The following is a 13,308-nucleotide window of genomic DNA, read 5'->3' on the forward strand; positions in this document are numbered from 1 at the left end:
TGCCAAGGCTCTTAAAAGTCTTTGCTAGATTCAAAAAGTCCTTAATTTTTAATTAGCATTGATAATGGTTGAGTGTATGAAAGATATTATTGTACCATTGCAGATGTTTCAATTTTTTTTTCTATGGTAAGATAATAGTAGATGCTCTGCAATGTAGTTACACATTGACACTCATAAACCTTTTTTTTTTTGCTATGATCTAAAAAGGTGCACATGTGTCCTATAAATATAATTTTTTAAGTTTCCTTTTTTACTCTACCTCTATTCAAGTTAAAACTTTATGGAGGAACCTTATCTTATAAAATACAGACGTTACTTCAAAAAAGAAGATGATTACCTTGGTGGGTGGAACCTGCATGGAACCTGAACACGTATCTTAAAAACAGCTCTAATGATTTTCCTAGAAATTTAACAGTTGATGTATATCGCTGATAAAAGAATTATTATGCCACACTGGGGAAACTCTAGTTTGACCATTATAACTTTTCAAAGTATAAAAAGAAATAAATTTTAATTTGGCTAGAGAACTAGGTCTAGATCTAGATCCAACATCAGTTTTGAAAAGAAAATTACATTCTTGAAAGGACTATAGGGTTATGAAATTTCTGAATGTAAGGCATTCAAGAGTTTAATAAATTAATGGTCAGGAAAATTTGGCATATCATCTTCTAAGTCTAGAAGAGCTAGAGCTAAAGGCTTGTCATTGGAATATTATAAAGTCTAGTAGATCCATACATTCGCTTGACCAGGATGGAAGGGAAAGGGAGGTTAAAAAATGTTCCATTGTTTTTTAATCCAACATTCATTAATTGTTAAGAGAAAAACAATCGCTCTATAAATTGTACAAAGGAGGTATTCTGTGGCATTTTACATCTCGAGAGACGATCTTTTCCCTTTGCAACTTCTTGTGTGACTAAAGAGGCCAATCCTTGATACACAGCTGCGATCTCAGGTTGGGCATATATAATCACCAGGCACCATTGCATTTTCACCCTTCTTTCTGCTTCTGTTGTGTATGACATCTGCAATCCGTGACCCTTCCTTTATGCTCTCTCTCCATGTGGATCTATCTAGTGCCACCTCTTCCCAGCTGCCAGTGTCGATTTTGAAGAGCTTCATGTCGCGTTTGTATACATCCGTATAACGTAATAGTGGGCGACCAGCGGCTCTCCTGCCTTATATTAGATCGCCATACAGGATGTCCTGTGGAAGTCGACCTACTGACATTCTACGAACGTGGCCAAGCCAGCCGAGGCGTCTGCAGCTGATAACATAGCGGAGGTCCTGGCACCCTGCTCTTTGTAGCACTTCCTCATTGGTTATCTTATCTTGCCACCTTATTTTAAAGATCTGTCTTTTGAAAAAAGTATTTTTAATATTTTTTAAAAATTATACTTCAATATTCAGACATTGCCTTCAGTTCCACTAATTATTGTATTCATCTTAATTGTTTCTTTGTAGATCTGAGTTTATCTGTGATGGAAGCATTCATTGACCAAGAGGTCAGGCCGATAGTCCAGCTCTCCCAATGGACTCTCACCCTCGTCACGTCACTGATAGCTGCTCTGCTGTGTGGCCGGCTGCTGTGCCACGCCACCGCATCTACCATACGACATTTTATGCTGCTGTCTGACCGCTTGCCCCGTGTCCGGGTTTACCAGGCAGAGGACAACCGCAACTCTGCTGCTGTGGCCATGCACCACAGCCAGTCGTGGGTGGACAGCTGTGAGAGCGGTGTTTACCTCGGAGAAACGGATGAGGCCAACAAAGAAGAGAACAGGTAGCAAGAGAAGACAACTGCAACCCTGGAAAAAGTTTTGGTTTTCCCACACTTTTATGAATCAAATTTGTAAATCTCCTTTTGTCTGTAGTCACGATGTGAAGTTCATTTTAAAGATGTTAACGTCCTGCATTTATTACCGTTATTATTAAACATCCTGACATTTATAGATAAGTCATAATGTTGTTTTACATGGAAAAGTATTTTTCCACAAACTATAAACTTAATGTTTCCATATAAATGCATATTGTTTCATTTCTTTTTCACTTTCAGTTAATGACTTGCTTATGTCTTTCATTATGTGTTGTTGTTCACAAGGTCAACATCGTTTTATAAAACATGATCAAAGAAATGTGTAATCAATCATCCGACATAATTCTTATAACCTTGTCATCCTGTTCTTATACCAATCATTTTGTTTTCATAGTTATCTTTATGAACTCATGCTACACAGTTGTGAATCAGCGAGCCATGTCATGTTATAGTTTTTAAGTTAGATATAACTATAGTTACTATGTAACATTTTTACTTGTATTATTTTTATATATACCGATATATATATATATATATATACATCAATCTACATTATTTTGATTTTGTACTTCCAATGAAATATTAAATTGTAAGTCATTTGATGATAAGGATGTGCATGTTTAATTTCGATGATTGTTTGTATAAGCTACGAGAGTTGTGCAGATATATATATGCTGAATGAATCCTGATTGATTTCTAAGCTGCAATAAATTAATTCTTCAGTCTGTCAGCCCTTAGCTCTCTGTTGTTTTTCCTCTTCCCTTTCCCAAGTTAAGCCAGGATTAACCCATTAATTCCTTCTGCGGTTTAGAACGTTTCTACATTATATGCCTAAAACCTTGTGGAACTTTCCTATATGAATGTCTTGTTTAGACGAGAGAACTAGAGCGTGGTGACTCTTTTTTTAGTCTAAACTGGATATGTATTGCATTTTTTAAATTTAAAAAAAAAATCTTTAGAATGAACAGTCTCGTAAACCCAGTGTTTAAGCCCCACCCAGGAAAATGAGAATTTTTTTAAGCTATTTATATTCCAAAGGTATTACAAGCATATATTTTTAAAAACTAGGCATAGCTATCTATTTTCTACTATTGTTTATTTATTTAATAATAAATTGTGCTTAAATTTATAAATTTTTTTTTTTTAAAGATTTTTTTTATTTGCTTAGGCCTTATCTATTGGGTTAAAAAGACTTGACTTTAAGATGAATTTTTTTTTAAAATGCACTTTTGGTCTTTGAAGCCAATATATAGACAAACTGTTTTCAGTGTTGTAGCAATCAATATACTAGGTAGTTCTTCAAAGCAGTTACCTTTATAGTTTTCTATTTATAAGCCATTAGTAAGATTGTAAAGATAAGGTAAGATTGATGACTTTTACTTAAGTGTTGGACCCTGATCATACTGCAACACAAATATTGCAGAGGAAGTTTTTTTTCCCCCATCTGCTGAAAAAAGGGGAGATAATTCAGTCTGTTTGATTTAAAAAAAACTAAAAAGCTATGGTTTCCTTAGGTCTATGAGGCAGTCATTGTTGAAGTCCTCCATTTTGTTGTTTTTTTTTTTTTCCTGATGTCCTTTGCATGACATGTATCATGCCAATTATCTGCAGACAAAATGTTGACCTTTGACCTGATCCTTGCAGCACTTCCTGGGAGTGTCTCAGAAATACTTTTGTTCTGAGCCTAGTAGATAGTGAAGCTGAAGTATGACAATGTGTGTGTGTGTCTGTACTGGGTAAAAATTGCTTTAGTGGACCACTGGCAATTTTCTGAATTGGATAAATTGTAGTCACACAGTCTTCAAATGTTTCAAAATTGAAACAAATGTAATATAACATTTTAATATTGTTTTCGATAGTCACATAAATCAGCTATCTTTAGGTCAAAAAAGTCTATATAGTCTATATAATTGTTTCATTAAACACTTAAAAAAAAAATGGATGAAAAATATGAATTAATTTTGCCACCTATCAAGTAGTTGTTTGAAAGAAATGGAACAATTAATTTTCCTAGCAATTCAGAATTATGCTGTTATTATTTTGTTTTGTTTTATATGATGTTTCAGTTAGAAAATTGTTTTAAATTAGCATAATTTTAAAATATACTTTAATGATAGTGATATAGTTACCTAAAACACATTTGCATCAACTTTGAGCCATTTGAATCTAATCTTTATTTTTTCATTTTATAATTCATTTTCAAAATTGCCTAATTTAACAAATAAAATAAATCTAGTAAAATGAATGTAAATAATGTGTAATAATAGAGGATCATTTTTTTGTATGAATTAAAATATCTACGTTTATTTCCTGATTCATTTTTTAAATATTTGTATACATATTTTTTTTCTAATCTTTGTTCTACAGTAGGAAAAGATTGTCAGTTTTTTCTTTCATTTGTTTCTGGTACAATCTTGTTATTTGAATGGTATAACCTTTAACCCCCTTGCAAACAAATGTTTCAGTTTTGTTATTATGTTACAGATGTTTGGAGCTGGGAAACACGCACACACAAACTGATACACACACATTACTTTTGCTCACACAAAAAAACATAAACACACATATACATACACGTGTAATATAAAATGTACCAATGTCTTGAAATAAAATTCCACCTTGTTGTCAATTATTTCTAGTGTTTAATTGTTGATGTCAGTAGAACTGTCACTATAAGAAGCATTGAGATTCATAACAAACGAATTTTCACATTGGACTAGAGTAACACCTTTAGTAAAATCACTAAATTTAGAAAGCCTTCAGGACAGAAGACTCAAAAGTAAAGTAGCAATCATACATAAAACACTGAACCATAATCTTCAAATACAAAAACAAAATTTAATAAAATACTCAGAAAGACACAAAGGCACATTCCTCATCCCATATGCTAGGACAAATTTGTACAAATAGTCCTTCTTCCCTAGTGCTATTAGAGCATGGAATGGGTTGCCTGAGCTAGCCAGGAAAACCAGTGACTTGGCTGAATTTAAGTCATTGGTTAATATGCATGACTGAATGCATGACATGTAGGACGTAATCATCTTCTTTTTTGAAGTAAAGTCTGTATTATATAAGATAAGATAAAAAACAGGGACAGATAGGCAATACAAACTATAGCTTGCATAGACGTTAGGGCCCCAAAAAAATATTTAGCCCTGGAATTACAAAAGGCCCCATATCTCAAATACCATTGGGCCTTTTCAGGTCTAAATACGCTACTGATGAAAAGGCCCTCTTTATGACAGCTCTGTATTTAAGATTTATTTGCGATGTCAGAAGATTCTAACTCCACTCTGACAGACAAGAGATACACCCAGACTAAGGTTACAATTACAAAGGTCTGAGCTATAACGTCCATGCTTTACCTTGACTTCATGGTCACTCTACTTTTTTTTTTTTGGGGGGGGGGGCGTTAGGGGCGACCAGTGCATGTAAGTGTTTAAAATATAGGTTTTATCTGAAGATCTTGAAAGTATCTTTGCTACATGCAACCAATAAAAACAAAATGTCAGGCTAAAGGAGAAATTTTTTTTTTTTCAGAACCAAAAAAAATCATGTTTTCAGAACAACGAGAATAAGAATAATTGTTTTAGCAGAAATAAACATCTTGATAGAACAAAGAGAATGATGATTTGAAAATACAGAGCAGAATTTTAGTGTTTTTTTTTCTATTTTTAGCGTCTCAGATTTGTCGAAACAAAGAGAATGATGATCTGTTCTGTTTCAAAACAAATATAATAATGATTTTCAAACAAACACAATTAAACATGATTAATTGTATAGAGAAATGTTTCCATGCTGGTTGTAGATCTAGATTTATCACTGAAGGAAGAGGAATAATTGTCAATATTTCTGTCTGACTTGCATGAAGTTGGATCTAAAATCTAAGGCAGTAGTCAAGACGCTGCCCATAATTGGCCAGCTCGGGCGTCATTTTGACTTTATTATATTTACATTCATTCCCTTAACTTACTTCGTAGAGGTGCTGTGACAGTTCGCCTAACTAGCTGACTTTTAAAGCGAGAAGCAGGCGATGAAAAGGGGACATAACCGAGCCATTAGCGAATAAAAGTTTCATCTTCCGCAAGCGTAGATTTATATTTCAATGGATATTTTCAGGAACCTTTTTTTTTTTTTTTGTTCTTCTTGCATTTATACAATGTTTTAAACTTTTTGATTTTCAGTGCATTTGAGCTCTTTATTCACTATTAAAATTAAAATATCGGTTTGTCCGTTTGTTAGAAACAAATTAATTTAAATGTTCTGATTGTTTGACTAGCATTAGACTATTCTTTAATTTAAATTATATTAAAATGGCAGAATAAAAATGTTCGAAAGCGACCAGAGATGAAAACTTTTATCAATTCATTTGAACGGACGAGACAGTCCCAAATGGTTAGTATAGATATCATGATCAACCCTTACGATTTTTATCCGTATAGATTTACAGTTACTGTTTACAAAGTAACACAAAAAAGCATCAAATTCCAATGTCCATAATGCTCTTCACAGTCTTTCTTCCTCTCTCTGTCTGTCTGTCTCTCTCTCTCTCTCTCTCTCTCGTGCATTCATTTCACACAATGGGAAGCTGCCTTATCGATCAACATGCTTTACTTAGCTTAGGGGCAAGGATTCTATGATCATGTCTTATTTTTGATCAAATATCCCGACTTCTCTGGCTAGACTTTCTCCTCCCCCCCCCCCCCCCCTCTTCCCACTAGTCTGTGTCATCTATCTGCGTTCAATAACCAGTCTGTGACAGTCTGTCCATTGCAGGCAGTCAATGAAGCATGTTAAAAAGTGTATCTGAAATATCACAGTGTTGATAGGGCCTGTGATGATATATATGATATGTGCTGATCAGGCCTGTGTTGATAGAGCCAATTGTTAAGGCCTGGGTGTATAGGGCCTATATGTTGTTAAGGCCTGTGTTGCTAGCGTCGGTGTTGATATGACCAGTGTTTATAAGGCCTGTGTTGGTAGGGATGCGGTTGATTTAGCTTGTGATGATAGGATCTGTGTTGATCAGGTCTGTGTTGATAAGGCCTGTGTTGATAGGGCCTATTTGTTGATGTAACCAGTGTTGGTAGGGATGGTGCTGATAAGGCCTGGGTTGATAGGACCAGTGTTGATAAGGCTTGTTTTGATATGGCCTGTGTTGATAGGGTCAGTGTTGACAATACCTGTGTTGATACTATTGATAGGGCATGTGATGTTGTTATGTAAATCCAGACAGCTACCCTTGTAGACGTTTTAATTAATTTGATATTTTACTAACCAAAACTCTTTTTTTTTATTAACAAATATTTACAGCATTCAGTCTCAATATAGAAAATATATAGCAACACAATTTCAAGATATTCAAATAAGTGAAAACTAAATTTCAAATCATTTTAAATCTACTTGTTCTCGCCATTCCATCGTCCCACAAGCTGCACATTTAAACTCTAATCATCAGCAACTTTCATATGCATTCACAAGCCACCAATCCTCCTAAAAATTTCATCAACCAATAGACACGCACGCACACACATTTCATAGCACATAGTTTCCGGTGCTTTAGAGTACCTACATGTTTTCAGCTCATTCTTCAAAAAATTTAGAACTTTCAACTTCACCTATCCCTTAGTCTGTTGGACCGTTGGGGCACCACACATGATTTGTCGATCGTATTTCACCATTCCTCTCTGTCTTATGCCTTGGATAGAGCATCTTTCAATGGCAGGCCCGTTCATTCTTTTATGTTGTCTTAGGGGCTCATCGCTTTTTTTGTCTGCTGCTTCTTCTTTTTCTTGGTTCTCTGAAGGAAGGTCTTTGCGAGCCCCCGAAGACCTTGTAATATGGCCATAGAGTTTTAGTTTGCGCTTTTTATTTTTACAATAGTTAACAGGTCATTGTGAACATTTAGCAAGACAAAAACTGGTTGGTTTTCTTCTCCTAGTCAGGGCCGGCCTTACGCTTTAGCACACTTGGCAGCCATCTATGAAAAAGTGGGGGCCTAGACTCCAATTAATTGTTTTAGAGAAGAAATAGCAAAACTTGTGCATGGTGTTATTATCTTATCTTATCTTATATAATATTATTGTTTGAATACACTAGGTTTTAAATAAATTGCGAAATAGTATTTTTTCGCTATTTATTTATTGTTTTTTTTTCATTTTGGGCCACCAAATTCATTCCGCCTAGGGACTCCAATAATCTAAGGCCGGCCCTCTCCTAGTATATTTCTTTTAAATATATATATATATTTTTTGGTTTCCCCTTTACTATGCCTATATGAAAAAAAACAACAACTGCCTATGATTAATTCTGTCAACTTTTAGCAGTGCATAATTACATTTTGCTAAGCGCTTCCATTTTCTAACTTTTATTTAGTTGGCAGCTTTGAACTTTTTGGTGTCCTTGACATTGTTTACCATTGTTATATCATTATCGGTATTTTAATGGCGCCATGAATACGTTATCTGAAATCTGATTCCTCAAATTTGCTTCTTTTTCTTTCGTTTTTAGTGACTCTGTATCTCCTGAAACTTCCCTTTCGTTGCGTATATCTGTACTGTGTTAGTGATGTCAAACAAATGAATTTGTTTTTAGAAAGAAAGAGGGGGGAGGGGGGAGAGCCTGAAGTGCCAGATTTTTGTTTGCTCCTGAACTATCAGATAAATGGGCATGACGTATCATTGTTATCTCAGATCGAGGCTTGTGTAAACTCACACACGTCCGCACGGTGTGGGAACTCGAATAGATACCATGGGTGGGCAAGCTAACCGGTCTCATAGGGTTAATATACAGTTATGCAGATTTAGCCCTGTTCGTCTAAAAAGGGTTAATGTTATCTAAAACTGTGTATGCATTGCCGCAGCGGTGTCCTTTTTTTTTTCCCGGGCTGAGGACCATTTCAATTTCCCGACATTCTTGTTAAGTGTCACGCGGAAAAAAAATTGCCGAGACCAATGGATTTGAGCGTCTGCGATTTCATTATTCATCTAATAGGGCCCGAAAACACCGAGTTAAGAGCCGGATGTCGTTCGCGGGTCGTAGTTTTAGCATCACTGCATTCCAGTGTTTGATGGATGGTGTCATTGTTGTCATCAGGGATGAATTGAAGCCATGTCTTCCCTCATACAGGGACCGCCAAGTCTTCAAGTTCTATTATTTTTATTTTTTTAAACAATACATATATTTTTGTAACAAAATGTGTATATTGTATATAATAAAATGATGGAAATGGTAATAAATGTATACGTTTTGTTAAAGCGCTTCCACGGTGTCGAATACCAACCTAAATGGAGGTAACACTGAACGTAATATGCTGGAACTGATAACACCGGCGAAAGGCCGAACAATCAATAGAGGTAGTCGACTCTGGTGTTGAACATCAAACACGTTTAATAATCATGAAGGGAACTGTAGAATGTCACCTACTTCTAGCCGTTTAAAAAATGCTTCTAATTTCTACGTTGTTATGTAAGCGTCTTGTTTATCTCGACTCCTATTCCGTTCTTACTTTTTAGAGATCTATCACGTCATCGTCACTAAGTAAAAACTTTCCCCTATTCCCGAAACAAATAATTAATTCCTAATCGTACCGTAACGGTTTTCTATTTCTTTCTTTACAAAAAATGGCGCGTACTTTTAAATTAGATTGGGGCAAGTAGGTGGTTGACTGGTGAAGCCCCTTCCGAACCTGGGGTCCTGGGTTCAAATCTCGGAGTAAACTTAAATTTTGAATTTGGGGATTTTTTAGTGCGCCTCCGAGTCCACCCAGCTCTAATGGGTGCCTGACTTTAGTTGGGGGAAAGTAAAAGTGGTTGGTCGTTGTGCTGGTCACATGACACCCTGCTCGTTAACCGTAGGTCAAAGAAGAAACAGATGGCCTTAATATTATCTGCCCTAGAGATCGTAAGGTCTGAAAAAAGGCTCGTCTCTTTTTGCTTTACTTTTTACATTATATTAAAAAAAGTGTATTTACATTGTAGCTCAACACACACACAATCCAACACAAGCAATCTATTTACCTACTCAAATCCACCACTGGTTGTCCTATTAAGAATTTCATTTGTTTTGGACTTGACTCAAGGGTTTGAACCTCAAAACCACAAAGTCAATATATTTATAAAGGGCTAGCAGTGGCGTAGCTATGGTGGAGTGATCGTGGGGAATTCGAAAATCCCCCTATGCCTGGACCTTTTTTACATTAAATATAAAATATTACGCCATTATTATGATGTCGAAAGTCAAAATGCAGGGGCCCCCTAAAGAGGTCAAGCCCCTCAGGCCCCCAAATGATGGCAAATTGCTAGCTACGCCACTGAGGGCTAGACAAAAGACTTCTTCAGGGTGCATGGTACGAAGTAAAAGAGTTAATTTTAAAAGCTTTTTTTTTTATATGTTTCGGGAGCTCCTTTTAAAATTAAAGATCATTACGTTGATAAGACTTATTCCATGATTGACATTCTCACACTTATTCTCCTCTCTGTTGACTTAGGACTTTTTTTCCCTCACTTCCATTTGCTCTGTTCTCTTTCTTTTAATGCTTTCCTTCTCCCCCTCTCTCTCTCTCTCACACACACACATACACACACTCTCCGTCTGTGTTTCTAATTCCCTTATGGTGCTCTCGCTCCTTCTCTCTTCGTTTTTAGATACAAAATCTCTTGCGCTCTCTCTTTCTCTCTCTCTCTCTTTCTCTTTCTCTCTCTCTCTCTCTCTCTCTAGGCCCCCCCCCACCTCTCAATATATATAGACAGACAGACAGATAGATAGATAAATATAGATAGATAGATAGATAGATAGATAGATAGATAGATAGATAGATAGATAGATAGATAGATAGATAGATAGATAGATAGATAGATAGATAGATAGGAATGTAGATAAGCATACAGACAGGCAAGCATGTAGGTAGGTAGGTAGGTAGAGAGATAGGTGGGTAGGTAGGTAGGTAGATAGAGAGATAGAGATAGAGAGATAAAGAGAGATATAGATAGATATACGTATAGATATAAATATAAACTAAGAGTGAGAGAGAGAGAGAGAGAGAGAGATCTCATCAAGACAGTAAAATATAAATATCAACAGGTTGAAAATATCGCTATGGGTGAGCACACACGAGATCTCTCTATCCACAGTCCTTGGCCCTCGTCTCTCCCCCCCCCCTCCCCCACACTTGCTCGTGAGCTAACACTTGATCGCCTCGCACGTAGCTCCCCTCCCCCCACACCAAATCTTTGAGAGTACGTTTCTGGGGGAATAGAGCATGGCAACTGTGAGATGAATGGCGGTGTTCCACTCCCTCAATTGGAACTAGGTTTAGATGTGTGCGCCACGGGTATCGTTGTTGTCTATCAACTCAATCATGACTCTAATAAACTAGACATCGCTGACCCAATCCTTGGATGCCTTTAGGTTTTGACCTAAAACCTAGCTGCTGACTCTCGGACATTACTTCTTTCATTAATGGATTATATTTGTACATTGAGTAAGTTGTTACACTTTTACGTTGGATTAGATAAATCTACTGCACTACTACTAGTCATATTTCGTCAAGTTCTTTTAGATAACCAATTTAAAAATAGACTATCTGTCATTCTGTTCGCTTGTCATAGTGTATAAATCAGAATATGCTAGACCAAAGCAAGTTGTATTTATAAATAGAAATCACTTGACATATGCAAATTTGTTGGGGGTCATTTGAAATGTTAAAAAAGAGGTAACCTTTTGTTTTTCTGTTTAATTGACTTGGCTCCGGAGATGTTTATAAATAGGGTCTTTGATGTCCCTGGTCTACACAATAAGGGAAGTAAAACAAGCTATGTACATCCAAATTAAAGTAAAAAAGTAAAGTTCCCCTTTCAGACCTTGCGATCTATGGGGCAGACGATGTTACTCTGTTTCTTCGGCCAACGCTTAACGAGCAAGGTGTCATGTGGCCAGCACAACGACTCACAACCTTTACTTTCCACAGCTATAATCAGGTACCCATTAGAGTTGGGTGGACTCAGGGGTGCCCCAAAATCCCGAAATTCAAAATCCCAGTCTTCACTAAGATTGGAACCCAGGACCCCAGGTTCGGAAGCCAGGCTCTTAACCAGTCAGCCACCGCGCCCTCGTGTATATTCAAAACCATATAATATTTTTTGTTGCGCTTTTAAGTATTGTAGCATCAAAGTTCTTTCTTTTTAGCACAAAGTAATTTTTAGTTTTTTGTTGGTAACATTTGGAGATTTTTCGCGATGAGCAAAAAAAAAAAAGTTACGCACGCTAAATTAAACATCATTGTTGCCAACTTTAACACAAAAATTAAGCTACAATTTTCACAATATGCGTGGCTGTTAATCACCATATCGAATCTTTTTTATTCGCTCTTGTAAGTCATTTGTTTTAAAATAAGTTTGAAGTCGTAGCATGAAAGTCTACTGCCTCCTTTATATTGAAATTGTCTTGTGGTAGAAATGGAAGAGTTTAGAAAATTTGATTTAGCGATTTAGCTGGGTTTAAATGTGGGAAATAAATCTTATACTTTTTTTAAAAGAACATACCATATGAACACTTTCTTTATCTTGTACACTGGATATACACACACACACACAAACTAGCTATTTATAGATTCCCCCTCCCTTGTAAGGAAACCTCCAATAATCTTTCAATATGGCGTCCTTTGCTTCTTTTATTTTGTCTAATTCAAAATCTCTTTCAATCTCTTTATGTTCTTTTTCTTTATTTTTTGTTCTTTCATCGTCTGCTCATTGACTTTACTCCTAGGGGGCGCTGTGACAGTTGACGTAACTATTTTTCGAGGTCAGCAGCTGTTCATTAGCAGGATATCAAGAGAGAAGCTGGTCCATTCTTTCATGTTGTCCAGCCAGTTATTCTTGGAACGACCCTTTTGTCGTCCTCCACTGTACCCCGAAGAATGATTTTTGATCGTGAGTTCTACCATACATGAAGACCAAGCCAGCTCAGCTTTCGTGTCTTCACAGTATTAAGAAGTTTCTCTCTTTTTTTTTTTTTTTTGCAAGCCAGAGTGCTGTATCGTAACAGTACAAACTCATTTGTCTTCTTTTCCTGGTATCTGATACCCAACATTTTCTGTAACATTTACTCTCAAAGCCTTGGAATCTTCTTTCAGCCTCAGCGTTCAGTGTCCACAACTTTCACAACCATATGGGAGTACAGAGACTGCTAGGGAAGAATACAGTTTTACTTTTACTGGGCAGCTGATGTTAGTCAGATTTTCCACTGTTTGGATCTAGGCAGCAGCTTCAATGGGGTTTTATCGCTTATCTCTTTAGGTTCCATTATATTGCTTCAACATTTGTTCCTATCGCTTTCTCTTCTTTTCCCCTATTTTTATATTTAAGTGCTTAAATAAACTTGAGAGTTAAAATCAGTGGGATACGAAGGTGCCAGGTAGCAGGGGTGCAAGGACAGCGAGGTCTTTCAGCGCCCCATTTCCAACTCGCTGTAGTATAAGACTGTAAGTAATCTATATT

General features: G+C 36.3%; 2 protein-coding genes across 2 annotated transcripts in view; both read left to right on the top strand.

Annotated features, from left to right (window-relative positions):
* Window positions 1-4,445, top strand: part of LOC106060275 (uncharacterized) — a 295,644-nt gene extending 291,199 nt beyond the window's left edge. Inside the window, exon 25 of the mRNA XM_056012021.1 lies at window positions 1,462-4,445. Within this exon, the coding sequence (XP_055867996.1) occupies window positions 1,462-1,784 (323 nt within the window). The 3' untranslated portion in view covers window positions 1,785-4,445. The remainder of the gene's footprint in view (window positions 1-1,461) is intronic.
* Window positions 4,446-11,059: 6,614 nt separating this feature from the next.
* Window positions 11,060-13,308, top strand: part of LOC106051365 (matrix metalloproteinase-24-like) — a 100,143-nt gene continuing 97,894 nt past the window's right edge. Inside the window, exon 1 of the mRNA XM_056011931.1 lies at window positions 11,060-11,294. The gene's annotated coding sequence lies outside the window, so the exon portion shown is untranslated. The remainder of the gene's footprint in view (window positions 11,295-13,308) is intronic.

Source organism: Biomphalaria glabrata, chromosome 15 (genome assembly GCF_947242115.1).
Source record: "Biomphalaria glabrata chromosome 15, xgBioGlab47.1, whole genome shotgun sequence".
Classification (NCBI taxonomy): Eukaryota; Metazoa; Mollusca; class Gastropoda; family Planorbidae; genus Biomphalaria; species Biomphalaria glabrata.